We start from the raw sequence: 15,747 nt of genomic DNA, 5'->3' as shown, positions 1-15,747 counted from the left end.
ATTTGACAACCTAAGTACGTGAGGATCGACCAAGGACTTTGTAAGTCCATCATAAAATGGAAGTTCACGAATATGTTTTTAAAACATTACCTACAGAATCTTGTTAGGGGATGTTGCCGATGCTGTGGATTGCCGCCACACGTCACAGGTCCACAAGGATACTATTCGGCGTTTTATTTTAACAAGCTTCCAAATATATAGTTGTTGATTGTACGTTGAATTTTCATCAAACGGTAATGTTTTTATTAGAGTTGGTCACTAGTCAGCCATTTGAATTTAGCAAGATTGATCGCATTAAATGAAAATTTCCTATATCATAAACACATCAACATAATTTTATAAGGAATGACTTTCGAGATTGATTATTGGTTGAAACCTCTGTTATTGCTTAGAGATTAATAGAAACAAATCGATTTACCATGGAGAACATAAAAAAGGCCCGGAGTAGACTTTTAGTCTACAGACTGCCACACAAAAAAAATACGCTCGGAGTATTGTTTATCGGCTATGCAGTCTGATGACTAGCTAAAACGCTATATTAATTATTCGACGATTACGTTATTTATTGGTCCTTTTTCAATGGATTAAAATTGGTTCAGAGTTTCATTGCCATAAGTGTCCTTAGTTAAGTATATTTGCTCGAATTAAAAATAAAAACACTCTAAATTTTCAATATTGGGATATCTGATTTTTTTCCCTGACCTCAATCAAAATTCCCTGACTTTCCCTGACATTCCAGCTCCGAAATCAAATTCCCTGACTTTCCAGGTTTTTCCAGGTAGTCGACACCCTGTTAATGCACATTGCTGATACAATGCCTTTTTTCCTAAAATACGATTTATATTTCAGAAGAAAACGATTATTAGGAATTATAACTTGTGTCAACTAAAATTCATGAAGTAAAATCTAAGCAAAGCTCCAGAGGGTCGAAATATAGGGGCATACCATTTCGACTGAAGATTGGGTCACTGACGGCTGTCTGATACCGTTATCTGTATATTTTGAACAATGGATGCATGCTTCTATTGGTCAATTGATTATATTTTATCAAACCAATAACGATATTCTATTCCAAACATAAGCGAAGTTATTTAGGAACACTTTTGCGCGAAATAAGGAGCATACAAAGGTCTCAAATTCACACCGCAATTTTTTTAAATAGCAGCAAAGTTTGCAAGTAACATTTTTTGAGAACTTAGAATCCTTGTACTACGTGATTTAGTAGCAAATGTTTCCAAATGGCCACTACATGTTTTTCAATGAACGTTTTAACTTGGTCAAATCTAAAGTGCGCGAAATTAGGATACTTCCCGGTATTTGAAAGTTATTGCAGGCACATTTGACGTTGAATTACGTACAAGAACTTGACGACCCTTAATACTTATTCTGCATGTATCCACAAGTAGACCCTACCAAAGCGACCGTGTGTCCAGCTCAGTCCTGATGTAAGGTGGCCTTAGGTATAAACACCTTTAATGGATTCACCCGATTTTTATCCTGTTATTATCATTCCAAAAGATCCATTATTCACATACACTATAACCGTGGAAGCACAATATTTGACGCATGTCAAAACTTGGCGCACTTTCATATCAAATGATTCATAAAACTTATTTTCACCAAAAATATATCAACGAATCAAGCTAGATGGCTTTATTTGCTCTTCTTCTTTGCATATATGGCATAAAAAGCATATTATTGATGAAGAATCAACGTATTCGAATAACATATATGGAGGTCATACTCACAATGCGTCAATTTTTCGCTTAAATTGATTTTTGAGAGAATCTTTGACCCCTACCTACAAACAGCTGAGCATAATGAGTAAGCTTTCCCTTTTTCAGCTGTACATTGCAACATTCGAACGCATTTTTCAACCCATAATGCTCTGCGTCAAATTAGGCTCACAATGCATTGTGATGTTCCTAATTAATCTTATCAGACGCATAGACAAGGCAGTGCTTACAAGCCTCAATAATACTCTTAGGAAAAGCAATATGTATTCATTTACTTTTAACTAAATCTCTACTACTTAGAATATTAGTCAACATTGGATTATTCCACTAAAAGGCCAGCTCATGATAGTATGCCTTATGTTGTCTCCAATTTGGTCCGTTTTTTACCCGTTTCTTACACGGTTTTTGGTAATTATGCAGTTATTCTATACTGGTTTTCAAATTCTTGCGAGAAAATAATATTATAATAAATTAGTATCAGACAATTCAATTCACTTTCTTTGTACGAAATTCTAACAAGCCAAAAATAAAAATAAACACATTTTCTATTTGTGACTCTGCTGCTATTCAAGCTACTAGTCGGGCAACGCTGAATATGAAATCAGACAAAAACACGGCTGGCCTTCTTACACGCTCGTTTGGCTCAACTCAAATTTGGGTCAGTTTAACTCAAAATCGTAAAAACTGGTTCAAGACAAAATTGAGTTCATGGCCTTGAACTCAATTTTGAGTCACTATGGGAGATATTTAATTTTGAGTTATATCTACTCAATTTCATAAAATCTAATATTTATGCAATTGAGTTTGTCAAACCAGAAAAAGATTCTTCATTTTCTTTTTTTTTTCTGAAAAAAAAATTAAATATTTTATTTAAATGCTCACCAAAGTTAATACATATAGAGTTACAACAATTTATATAATAATAATAATGTAAAATCAAAAATAGCATGGCGTCATTGGCGCTTTCGAATTGGTCTGCGGGGGCACTAAGGATCTTTTAGGTTCCAATCCTGCAAACCACGGTTTGGCACCGATCATCTGGCAAATCTTCACCGGTCTTGCTCAGGTCTTGGGCAGCGTCCTCCATATTCCGTGAAGTTGTCCATATTCCTGAAGACGCTATCCGGAAAGCATCGAAGTTACTCTAAAAATCAGAATCAGAAGAAGTAATTATTATAACCACATGCATGAATAAGAAACATGTGAGAAACTTACCTCACAAGACTTTCTTCACTTTTAGTCCAGAACTATTTAAACAAAGCTGTCTGCAATAATCAATATAAAAAGTATGAAAAACATACAATATGCTGCCAAATGTGCCTTCCCCTCGGATATGTTACCTTGCCGCGGTGGGTCGGCTTACGCCATTAGCACTGAGATGGCAACCAAAGACATATCCTGTCGTGGTGGTATCACATGTTGACTATTTTTGTTTGGTGCCGCGTTACATATCTGGCATTGACGCACTAATTTACGGCATTTCCATGTGATCCAACGGACATCGTGTCTTGGAGCCTTGAATGGTAGTGCAGTCAGGCAGAGGCCTTTTTCATCAGTGATAATGATGGGAGTTCTCTTCTTTTTGGCAATACTTTTCTGATGCGTTCTCTGTAACGCTAAGCCGTAGCCACGCTTACATTCAACTAGCTAGGCAATATTGAAAAACAAAGTATTCAAGACATTCGTAGGCAATCGACTGCTGGATTCAATGAGTAGAAGTTTTTTCAAAATTAGGAACGTGGTGTCAGTTTTATTTTGTTATGCCTCACTTCCAAGAGCAATAATAAAAAAAATACCACACATTATAATGATGGTATATAAAAAATCTTATAACGGCTTCATTCTCGATAATTTTTACAACAGATAGGCAATAGACGTGATGAAGCTTTAGCTTGCCACCGAAAAGTGAATCCTATACCTGACCTTGATTAGAACTTAATAGATCTTCTTCTTCTTCTTCTTATTGGCATTACATCCCCACACTGGGACAGAGCCGCCTCGCAGCTTAGTGTTCATCAAGCACTTCCACAGTTATTAACTGCGAGGTTTCTAAGCCAGGTTACCATTTTGCATTCGTATATCATGTGGCTAGCACGATGATACTTTTATGCCCAGGGAAGTCGAGACAATTTCCAATCCGAAAATTGCCTAGACCGGCACCGGGAATCGAACCCAGCCACCCTCAGCATAGTCTTGCTTTGTAGCCGCGCGTCTTACCGCACGGCTAAGGAGGGCCCCTAACTTAATAGATAATCACCGTAGTTAATCAACGATAAAACTACTTGTTAGAACAGTTTAAAGCTATAGGAAATCTTGACAAAAAAAATATAATGGAACAAACTAAGTTCTTTAGCAGTTTCCACTTTTACATTATACAACTTACATTGAGTTTGTAGTGTCGACACAGCTTAAAAACATTGACGAAACAATGACTTAGGTAAACAAAGTGATTTGACGAACGCATAACCTACACTCAGAGCAAACAAAGTCAATTAATTTTCATTCTGCATAAATAAAAGTTAAAAAATATATTTTCAATGTGGTCACAAAAAGCTAACACATTAAATAACTTATAATTGTACTATATGACTAAGTGGCCTTCAAACCACATCAGATGGCAAAAAGAAGACATTGCATTTTAAACATTGCTTCTAATAACTAGAAAACGTTGTGCTAGAAATCTTAAAATTATCATTTTAGCCTTTGATCATTGCCTAGTTTGCATTCAATTACATTTTGCATTAGTGTCGAGTCGATTCCAAATCCGAACCTCACTTCACCTCATCCTTATCCTACCCCATGGCGTTCAAGTGGTCTGCACGGACTCTTCTGCCATTACCCTCTCTATTATCGGCTTTGGACTGACTTGCGCTCTCATTGCCCCACCAAACGCTGCAAAATGAAAATGAAAATGAAAATATGCTGCCAAATGTTGGTATAACTTACGTATTATTTATGTGTAGTAAATTTATTTTTTCCACTTAAGTTTTTCACCCTTGCAGCGTCCAGACTTCGCCATTTTTCTTAAATTTTCTCGATGAACTCAATTTTGTATCCTAGCCTTTTTATTCTGATTTGAGTGACAGTTACTCAAAATAATAAATCTCGGTTACTCAGTGTTTGACGTCTCAGAAGAAGTTATGAATATGAGTTAAATCGACCCAAATTTGAGTTCAGCCGAACGAGCGTGATATATAACTATCAGTTGGTGTTAAAAGTTTATTGATAAAATGTAAATAGACGGGCAGCTCATATTTTTGAGATATAAAGCCTGTCCACGTTAAATTTCGGACACTAAGACAATGTCCAATTGATTTGTAGCCATTTTATAAATTTGGACAAGAATGAAAACACGCTGAAAGAATCACATAAAGTGGAAAGATTCAGCTGTCATGGGAATTGATCTTCTTAGTGATTCGTGAATTTTTTTAAAAATCGCATTGGATGATGGGTGTCCGAAATTTAACATGGACAGGCTTTATCTGCCGGTCACGTAACATTTGCATATTGGTAGCTTCAATGTGATTCTAAAAGGGTTCATATACAGGTTGCGTTTTTTGTATCCTCCTCAGTTTATAGATTCAAAATTGCAGATTGCAGAAGTGATGTTTTTATTATTGGTTACGTAATGAAATGTCAAAGTTAATTCTCCCATGAATATATGTTTTGACATAACACCTAATTGAAAAGCATTTTGATTGATGTACAGGGTACATGAAACTAACAAAACACTTACATACCACATAGCATATAACTTGCACAACAACTGAACAAAAATACATAAAATACCGCTTTGTGAAATGAATTAACTTGTTATTTTATACCGTGCAAAGTTCTATTACATTATCATTATATAATAAAAAAAATAATTGAGTTTTTACATAGTTTTAAAGTGCGTCAAATTATGAACGGGCTTGGTAGTCATATGGCTACTGCTTCTGCCTCACATGTAGGAGGTCGTGGGTTCAATCCCAGGTCCGTTCCATTCTCCTACTTTGTATCTTTCTCTATATTTCGCATGTTCTAGCAATTGCTAGAACTGGAAATGGACTTCCATACCATTTCAATTTCTATTCTATACCTTCAACTTGACTATTCTAGCAGTAGCTGCTAGAATTGAAAATGAACTAAAAAGCTCGTTTCCCTACATCCAATTAGAAATTCCTTCAGTTGCTTTCTTCTATCTATAACATTGGCAGCTCGTTAACCAAGACGAACCTCTGTCTCTCTAACCTAACCCAAAAATTCCAATGAATTCCGTATGAACTCGTGGCAAGTGCAGAGGTATATTCGGCTTGCAGTGGGCGAGTGATTGCATCATCATTTCTTCCCCGTTCACTAAATTGACTTGAATTCTGACGTAGCAGGCGCCAGTGTGACCTAACAAATAAGATATCCCGTACTTGTTCATTGCGTGCCAGTTCCAAGCAAACATCTATTGATTCTATGTGCAAGAACAACTGATCTGGTCATGATCGAGTAGCAACTACGGGCAGTCAATCAAGGTCAAGCTCAAGTTTCAAAGTGCGTCAAATTAGGAACAACTTTTGTGTCAAATAAGGAACATGGTAAAATTAGTGCGTCAAGTTGGGCACCTTAAGTACCGTGACCTGCCCTAATTCCGCGCATCGCCTAATACCGTGATTTTCATAAAAAATCAGAACCTGGCTATCATGGACATCACATTATTTGGTGAAGTGTTCAAACGTAATATGTTTGAACATTTCACCAAATAATACGATGTCCATGATAGCCAGGTTCTGATTTTTGATGAAAAACACGGTATTATGCGATGCGCGGAATTAGGGCAGGTCACGGTACCACATAAAACAGATTAAAAAAACTAAGAAATAAACTTATATTTCGAAGTTTCATTATTTGTACACATTCTATAATAGTAGAAGTCTCGTTCCCAGAATATTAGGAGAATCCATTTTGCAATTATTTTTAATAATGTTTCTTTTTGAAAAAAACATGCGTCAAATACGATGTCTCCACGGTAGAGGAAAAAAGAGTTCAAAAGCAGTGCAATAATTCTCCTAATAATTTGATACAATCAGAATAACGTGTGCAAATGTTTTTTTTTTCTACAAGATATGCATTATCAGTAAACATAAAAATACTCACCACAGCAAAGTTCGGATTTGGCGTTCCGGCTTGTATGATCAAGTCTCGCAAACCTTCATCGAGAAATTTCTGCACTTTCTTCGTTTGCTCCATGGTACTCAGCGAGAACGTATCGAACCGACCTCCCATGGGATTGCGGGGATTGATCGGATGAGCCATCGGAGTGCGCCCGCCGTTACTGATGTTGAAGTGTTGACGGAATGCACCTTCGAAGCCCCGTTGCGGTTGTTGCCCAGGCTGGCGCAATGGTGACGTAGTGGGAAATGAGCCGCCAGTAAATAAATTAACACGAGCCAAAAGCCTTTCCGTAGGAACGGTAGTGATGAATGTTTGTGGCCGTCCTCTCTTGCCATCGAGATTTGAGTAATCGGTTATCTTAAGGGGTTTCAGGACAGAACTGCCAAGTTGAGGGGAGAATTCTGTTGTCTTCCAACCGCGTTCCATACCGGAATTATTAGTTGAGCCAAAGCCATTCCCATCACTGCCATTCAGTACGGACTGATCGATTTGTTTATCGCCAATTTGTGTTTCCTGTGCCAGGAACTGATCCGGATTAAAATATCCATCATCGTCGTCATCATCTTGGATAGGTTCCTCCTTCACCTGGCAGTTCGCAGACGCGGTCTCTGCTGGCTTTTGTTCTTCCTCCACTGATTTCATGGAAATATCCGTTTCCTTTTCTCCATCATCGCCACCTTTTTGAGCAGCGGTGGTATCAGCAGTGAGACCAAGTCCCGAGAAGAAATTGGTTCGCCGGTTCCGCAAAAATTTGTCATTTTCCACACATTTGATTTTGTACTTGAAGAAGGTTTCAATACTCACGACACAGCTGTTACAAATTTGCGCATTGTGGTCGTCGCGGAAACTCAACTGTGAATAGAAGAAAAAGTCAACTGTTAGGTCCGAATTTCCAAAGGGCTCTGTAAACACATTGACACAAATAACGACACTATTTATGGGAATGGTTGAGTGGATAGCACTAAATAAGGGATTATTAAACACGTATTGTCGAAATCACACACAATAGGAAAAAAGGAGGTATTTTTGGCCAAAATTATGAATCCTGCGGTAAACAGTGGTATTCATCATAAAAACATAGACAGCAAAGAAAAATATTTTTTCAGAGCCTTCAATGGGGTATGTGGCCAATTTTCGGCACTTGTCATATTCTACAAAAACAACGGAATTTGGTCACTTTTTGGCTAGCAATAAGCCTGTTTGATGCTGGATAAAATACTAATGGTCATATAAACTGTATATTCGTGTCACAGACAAATGGACGCAACACAGATATCCTAAAATGATCCAAAAAGCACTATCAGGTTCTGGCGTTGAAAATTTACTGTGTAGAATTTATTAAACCAACAAAGGAGGGTATAAAAGATTTAATCAGCGTCATATTGTGACATCAACGAAATGGTATTTCATTTATTTAATATTTTATTAAGATTTCTTTCATAATTATAAAAAGGTTCAATCAAAGTTAATTGCCTATTTCCAGGGATTAAACCACCCGACTTGGACATTAATTTACAATGTTATGAAAACTAATATGTGAATATGTACGTTATGTGGAAGATATTGATTTGGAAAATGTATTGGAAGTAACACTTCCCCTTCGATGGAACTCGAACCCATGACCCTACAGTACGCTAGACTGGTGCTTTAACCAACTAAGCTACGAAAGCCTATTTTTAATAAGGAACAATAGACCAACGTTCTCTGACGAATGAAACTTGTTGCGAGTACATCGGTCTAGAGTAAGTGCTTTAAAACGAGTAAAGGCCATTTTTGCTCACACATATACAGACATTCACACACACGTACACACAGACATCACCTCAATTCTTCGAACTGAGTCGATCGGTATACAACACTATGAGTGTTTGTAAATGCTTTTAGAGCGATCATATAGCTTCTACGTATACTCAACGTGCACTGCCCACACGAAGGGAGACCCGACGACGAGAAAGAAGCGTTCTACGCACAGCTGGAGCAGACATACGATGGATGCCCACTGCGGGACGTCAAAATCGTCATCGGTGACATGAACGCACAGGTAGGAAGGGAGGAAATGTATAGACCAGTTATCGGACCGGATAGTCTGCACACCGTATCGAATGACAACGGCCAACGATGCATGAACTTCGCAGCCTCCCGCGGAATGGTAGTCCGAAGCACCTTCTTTCCCCGCAAACACATCCACAAGGCCACATGGAGATCACCTAACCAAGAAACGGAAAACCAAATGGACCACGTTCTAATCGACGGTAAATTCTTCTCCGACATCACGGATGTCCGCACTTACCGCAGTGCGAATATTGAACCCGACCACTACTTTGTTGCAGTATGCCTGCGCTCAAAACTCTCGACGGTGTACAACACTCGTCGAAGTCGGACGCCACGGCTTAACATTGGGCGGCTACAAGACGGTAGACTAGCCCAAGAATACGCGCAGCCAGGCATTGAAAAAAATCAGATCATGAGTAAAAATCAGCTAAATTCATGCCAACTTGATGTTCTCCTGCGGTCTAATCGCTGATGCTTTCTAGATCGTTGAAATTTGGCGTTCGTTGTTACTACACGGTGTTAGAAAAATCTTTTCAGACATTAGGAAAATTAAGTCCGCTATGAGAATGGAACTCGGATACACTGCATGGGAGGCTTCGATACTTTCTCTCCTCCATCCCAGCAACTTGAAAGCAGAGTGAATAAAGCAGAACACCTGATGTGTTTTGGTTTTATTCTAGTAGAGCAAGCGTAATACAAATGCTCCAGTCGTAGCTTCCCTGGATACCATACCAAGTTTGGCTTGGCGAACCCTGTCGCTCGTTGTTTACGCAGCAACGATCGCTCATAATCGTTGTTTGGTATCCATCTGAGCAAGGCTGTTCACTCACTGGCATTGGATGCTATGATTGAATTAGATCAATGCTCGTCTGCTTCACTGACGCTTTCAATACCTGCGCGCAGCAGCTGGAAGTGGTACTGCCAACGGAAGAGCAGCTAGGCGCAGCGTCTCTTGAAGATGGCTGGAGAGATATTCGATCCGTCATTGGTAGCACCGCAACCGCTAGATTAAAATTGTAAAATAAGAAGATTACCAAAACACTTGATTAATCCCCCTAGCGGTAATATTGTCTTTCTCGTACATTATAAGGAAATGTATTTTGGCCATAACTTTTGAGCCCATAGTCCGGAGATCGCAGCAAGCCATGCGCGCGGATGGTTGCTTTTAAATTTGCTGTCACGTTTTTGTTCGTTTCCGCAAGAAATAGATTCGGCTAATGTATATTTTTTGCATATGTACTAGAAGAAAAAAGTTTAAGTTATCTGAAGTTTGAGATTTACGAGTTTGGTGACATTTACTCAAGTGTATTCTTATTCGAGCGTGCGAAATCGTTTGTGTATTTTGTATACGCGGATGTGTTTGGTGAAAATATGTTTGAATGTGTAATAATACCAGGAAAATATGGATCATTAATGGAAAAGTAGTGATTTTTTCGTGGACACTAGTTGTGGTCTTTTCTTCCTCAGTTCATTTATACGGAATTTGATCAATTTGGTGAGATTGTTTCAAATTGTGATTCCAAATGATTCCAAAACCGTGCCGTCCAAAATCCGGAAGTTTGTTTATGGATCCATTATCCAATTGATAATGGTAGCATAAACAGGCGGGGCTTATTGCAAGTGAAAGTGACCTCGGACTGGACGTGAGTTACCAGGCAGTTTGAAATGGGTTACTGGAGCTGCAGTAGAGCTAACACCTTCTAACTCCCGGGCTAAAGCTGACTTTATTAAAGACAGCATTCTTCCATAATACCACTGCCGGACAGTGGGGGTTAGATTGAAGATACACACACACACACAACTTTTGAGCCCATAGTCCGATCCAGCCTATTTTAACGTTCTCTGACGAATGAACCTTCATTTCATTTATTTAGTTTACATCTAAACAGATAACACTGAATCAACAATTTGACGCCACAATACACGGTTCGAGGCCGCATCTCTCCATCCTCGGATACGCCCCACGCTCGCCAAGTCGTTTTGCACCTGGTCTGCCCATCTCGCTCGCTGCGCTCCACGCCGTCTCGTACCTGCCGGATCGGAAGCGAACACCATCTTTGCAGGGTTGCTGTCCGGCATTCTTGCAACATGTGCTGCCCATCGTACCCTTCCGGCTTTAGCTACCTTCTTGATACTGGGTTTGCCGTAGAGTTGGGCGAGCTCATGGTTTATTCTTCGCCGCCACACACCGTCTTCTTGGGGTGACTGCTCCAACGGAGGTCCGTCCACCCAGGAAAGACGGTGGTAAGGGGTTACGGCAGGCTGAGAGCTCTCAGCCGCCCCAGACCAGGGAAATAGAGGGGGATGACGCCTCCTGGACCCTGGTCAAGAATTAGAGGAAACCGAAGACGTCAAGGGCCGAAACGAAGGCCCAGGCGAATGAGGGTAGCAAGAAGTCTAGGGTAGGCGCCAATCGCTCCAGGGGCGATGCCCTAGTCATCACGGCGGACGAGGCCAAGTACTCGGACGTCTTGAAGGCGATGAGGAGTGACGTCAAGCTCGGTGAACTCGGCGCCGACGTACGTCGAATAAGACGTACCCGGATGGGCGAGATGATCCTCGAGCTGAAGCGGGGCGTCTCGCAAAAGGGCGCCGCCTACAAGAAGTTGGCGGAGGAAGTCCTAGACGAGACGGTCAAGGTGAGGGCACTCACGACGGAGGTGAATCTAAGGGTTAAAGACCTGGACGAGATCACCGAAGTCGAAGAGCTCGTCACGGCACTGCGGCGACAGTGTGAAGTGGAGACGCCCACCGCAGCCGTTCGGCTACGGAAAGGTCCGGCAGGGACGCAGGTAGCATTGGTTCGGCTATCTGCAGCGGACGCCTCCAAGGTAGTCAAGTTAGGGAGCGTCAAGGTGGGATGGTCGGTGTGCCCTGTGGGCATATACGAGCAACCCGAAGTTTGCTTTAAGTGCCTGGAACCGGGGCACAAGCAATGGGACTGCAAAGGCCCTGACAGAAGCAATCTCTGCCGACGCTGCGGATTGGAGGGACATATTTAAGGCACAATGCTGCACGAACCCTCCCAACTGTTTGATTTGTTCCAGCAAAGCTGTGAACAGCAAGCACCCCATGGGATGGGGGGTTCGAAGTGCCCGGCGTTTAAGCGTGCTGCAAAATCAGTAGTTTCTCATTCTTATTCTCAAGTAGTTTTCTCATCAATAGCGTTTAAGTAATGTACCCATCAAACAAAAGAAGCTTTAAAAGTTTGTTCAAAATCTTAATTTTCAATCGCGAGTCAGTGTTAATACAATTATGTTGATGTGCATATGGTATAGGAATTGCGATACATCTCGTTAAATTTGAATTGCTGACTTTATTTCAAATAAACATCTTTCATGAAAACTTATTTTGAAACTAAAATATCGTATTACAATTTGATGAATTTCAATAATCGTCCAAAGTTTTGAAAATTATCTAGTGAAAGCAGTCGAAACTGAATCGAAAAGCCAAATGGGCCACACTTCAGAAACGTTCACCAAACAATCTTAAAAAATTTGAGCCTGCTATTTTAACAACTACATATTTTGAACCATGTTCCAAGAAAACGCCTAATACTATCTTTGTGGACTTATGACGGCCTTGCATAGCATCATCATCGTCTCGGAACTAGATTCAGTAAGTAAAGATTTCAAACCATTTCGTGAGCTTGAAACTATTAGTCATGCAGAGAAAAGAATAGTGGATGAAAGCTTAGGTCTCAGTTAAACGTGACTCTATCTCTTGTTTTACCGTCTAGCGCTGATCATGAGTTCATTCCCTATCGGTCATTTACTGTGTTATAGGGTAGTCAACTAATTTTATTTATCTTTCAGACTACACTTAGTCACGTCTCCTGTGTCCTTCAATGTTTCTTTACATTAGAGTATGTTTTATTTTTTCTTAACCCGAAAAAATGAAGAGCGAAACAGGTTTGTTTATACGTTGATCCATGCAGTAAAAGAAAGAGTAAAATTACAAAGATTACTGAGAAGAAATAACAGATACAATCACCATATATAATGCAAAATTAGTAAATCTACAGTATCTACTTTCACTACTTACTGTATACTGAACTATGAACTACAATTGGTACAATGGATGATCGTTTGCTTCCCAGTCTTTTCTGTTAGTATTTTGTTAGTTAAGACTGGTACTAAACCCTGCCGGAACCTCCGCAGCATATACTCAAGAAGATGTTGTTAGATCATGCGACACCTTCTCTAAGTATTTGCATGGAGGTATGATATATCAAGTGTTTAATTATTTTCTATATATTGACAAAAAAAAATACTCGACGCGTTTCTGTTAAATTGAAATGTTACCGGGTTCAGTACTGCTTAATAGTGTAACCATACTCGGATTCAATTAAATTTATCTCGTTTTCGTCTAACGGTAATGTGTTGAGTACTTATAATACTAGCAATGTGTACTATAAAACAACAAATTATTTCACAATTTTAACAATATGCAGACACTTGACTTATCAACGTTGACCCCATCATCCGTGGACAGGGTATTTCAAAACTCTTTTCCCAGTTTAAAACAAACTAAAACGTTGGTTGTTTGCCCAACTGTTAGGAAAACAAGCAATCGTTATGGTTGTTTCAAACTAATATTTGTTTGAATTTAATGCCAAACATGAAAAACTCCAACGTTGCATTTTAGTTTGTTTTGGCCATGGTTGAAGCTAACTAGAATTTTGTTTGTGCCATATTCAAACTAGAATGTTGTTTGAAACAAACTGAAAATTGAGTGTTTCTACTAATTATTTTTCTCTTTCTAATACAGAATGATGTAATTTAGAACAATCAATAATTCAAGTAACTATCCAACCTTAAATTTATTTCTTATGAAATACAATTCCATTTGATACGTACCAATGAATTAGAAAGAGTTAATGCAACAAATAACAATCACTGGTGTGATTTTCCAAAAGCTACATGTACATACCCCATTCGATTTTGGCAAAAACCTTCCGATTTGACAGAAACTTTTTTTTTTAAGTTTTGATATTGCTTATAAGCCACGTATATATCGTAATCCTCGTAAAAAAATTGGTTAGATCGCTCAAACGACGCGATTTTTCGCTTATTTTTTTTAAGATAAACACCTAAATGACGAAATTTTCGTAAAAGAAATTGATTAGACCCCGAAACCAACGAAAAGAAAAATAAAAAAAATCCGCGTGAAATTTGTTTTAGTGTAAACGTTTAGATTTCAAAATTCGCGTAAAAAAGGGTCACAGTGTGTCTAGCGTTACAAAAAGTGAAAAAATGTTGAAGTATCATGAGAAAGCAAAAACCATTCGGTTTTGACAACATAAATGTTCCGAACGTGTTGCCAAAATCGAATGGGGTCTGTAGTATCCAGTATTTCACGCTCGATAATGGCGGCGTGAGTTACCCTCGATTTGACATGAAGCATTTTTGTTAAGAGTAATTTTCAGATTTGAACCGTTCCATTTTTCTGAATTACTTTAATTTTGTTTTTGTGTAAAAATCACAACATACCTACATATAGACGATGTAATGCACTGCGTCATGTTGTAGCGGACGGTGAAAACTGCTGATAGGTAATCCTCGGTGGACATAATATCTAATTTAATGAAACTTATAATAACTACATCAAAACAAAAAGAAATCAAAAGCGGTGGGGTTGTATTGCACTACATATGGCAGACAAATGCGCGTCATCGTTGGAGTGAATATCAACTTACTATTTTCAGTACTCTGAGGATGATATGGAGGGCTTTTCATTACAATGATCCCTTGTTTTTTTTTAAATGATTTTAAACTACGAATTTAAAGGTAGGCTGCCATCCGTCACACTTGGCGAACCATGCCGGGCAAATATACCAATGAAAACTTTAATAAACTTCTTATTGATGGGTTCCAAATCTCATAAGCTTCATCTCTACCTATTTCGTATAGCTGTTCATAGTAGTGAAAAATAAACATTTTTTTGTTCAAATAAAAGAAATCATCATGTATTCTGCTGAACTTTTTATTCATAGGGGTCCATGAGCACTTTGAGATCGGAGTAGTTTCATGGCGAAATCGACACGATCTAATGTTCCACCCAACAATATAATGATATACGATAACAAAAATCAATTAAAGGGGAAAGCGCTATACGATTCCGGCTGTCAATGCCGATTCATACAGGACAACTAGCTCAAAACATTGATATTCACACTTAGGCACTTAGGCACAACAACTCAAAGCATTTTGAAAATCAAAGAGATGGGCAGGATGGTGTTTGTTACTGCAAGACCTTCTATACATCTCAGAATCTCCATACATTTTTGTTCGACTCTATCGTAAATATCGTCTGTCCAGGATATCTGTCCAGGAAAATAGTTAGTCGATAATCACTCCAACGATGACGCGCATTTGTCTGCCATATGTAGTTCCATACAACGTTACTTGACACTTGATGGGCTACAGCTATTCGATGAACCTACGCCGAATGGAGTATCCTTCTCCACTGGACTCGATCCTGGGCCAATCGCTTCCAGTCGCCCTGAACATTGAGCGCCCTCAGGTCCTCTTCAACTGCAAAAAGCCATCGTGTACGCGGCCTTCCACGAAGCCTGCTGCCTCTTCCGGGTTCTCTACTAAATATTATCTTCGCTTGACGTTCTTCCGGCATACGAACAACGTGACCAGCCCATCGTAGTCTGCCTTGTTGAATAAGCTTAATAATATCCCGCCCTTTATACAGCTGGTAGAATTCGTGATTCATGCGGCGCCGCCAGATACCGTTAGCTCAAACACTCTGAAAGCTCTCCGATCAGTCTCCTTTAACGTCCATGTTTAATGGCCGTATAAAG

At 39.3% G+C, this 15,747-nt stretch overlaps 1 protein-coding gene and 1 long non-coding RNA gene across 2 annotated transcripts in view; both read right to left on the bottom strand.

Moving 5' to 3' along the window:
- LOC134204584 (uncharacterized) overlaps nt 1-15,747 on the bottom strand; it is a 52,488-nt gene that overhangs the window by 27,706 nt on the left and 9,035 nt on the right. Inside the window, exon 2 of the mRNA XM_062679391.1 lies at nt 6,864-7,733. Coding sequence (XP_062535375.1) covers nt 6,864-7,733 — 870 coding nt within the window. The remainder of the gene's footprint in view (nt 1-6,863; nt 7,734-15,747) is intronic.
- LOC134205139 (uncharacterized) lies at nt 2,779-4,795 on the bottom strand. The gene is made up of 3 exons (XR_009978067.1): nt 4,683-4,795; nt 2,952-3,001; nt 2,779-2,880 (listed from the first exon to the last, which is right to left on the bottom strand). It is a non-coding gene; the product is annotated as an uncharacterized LOC134205139 (long non-coding RNA).

Source organism: Armigeres subalbatus, chromosome 1, assembly GCF_024139115.2.
Source record: "Armigeres subalbatus isolate Guangzhou_Male chromosome 1, GZ_Asu_2, whole genome shotgun sequence".
Taxonomy (NCBI): Eukaryota; Metazoa; Arthropoda; class Insecta; order Diptera; family Culicidae; genus Armigeres; species Armigeres subalbatus.
This window is presented reverse-complemented; position numbering and strand designations above follow the sequence as displayed.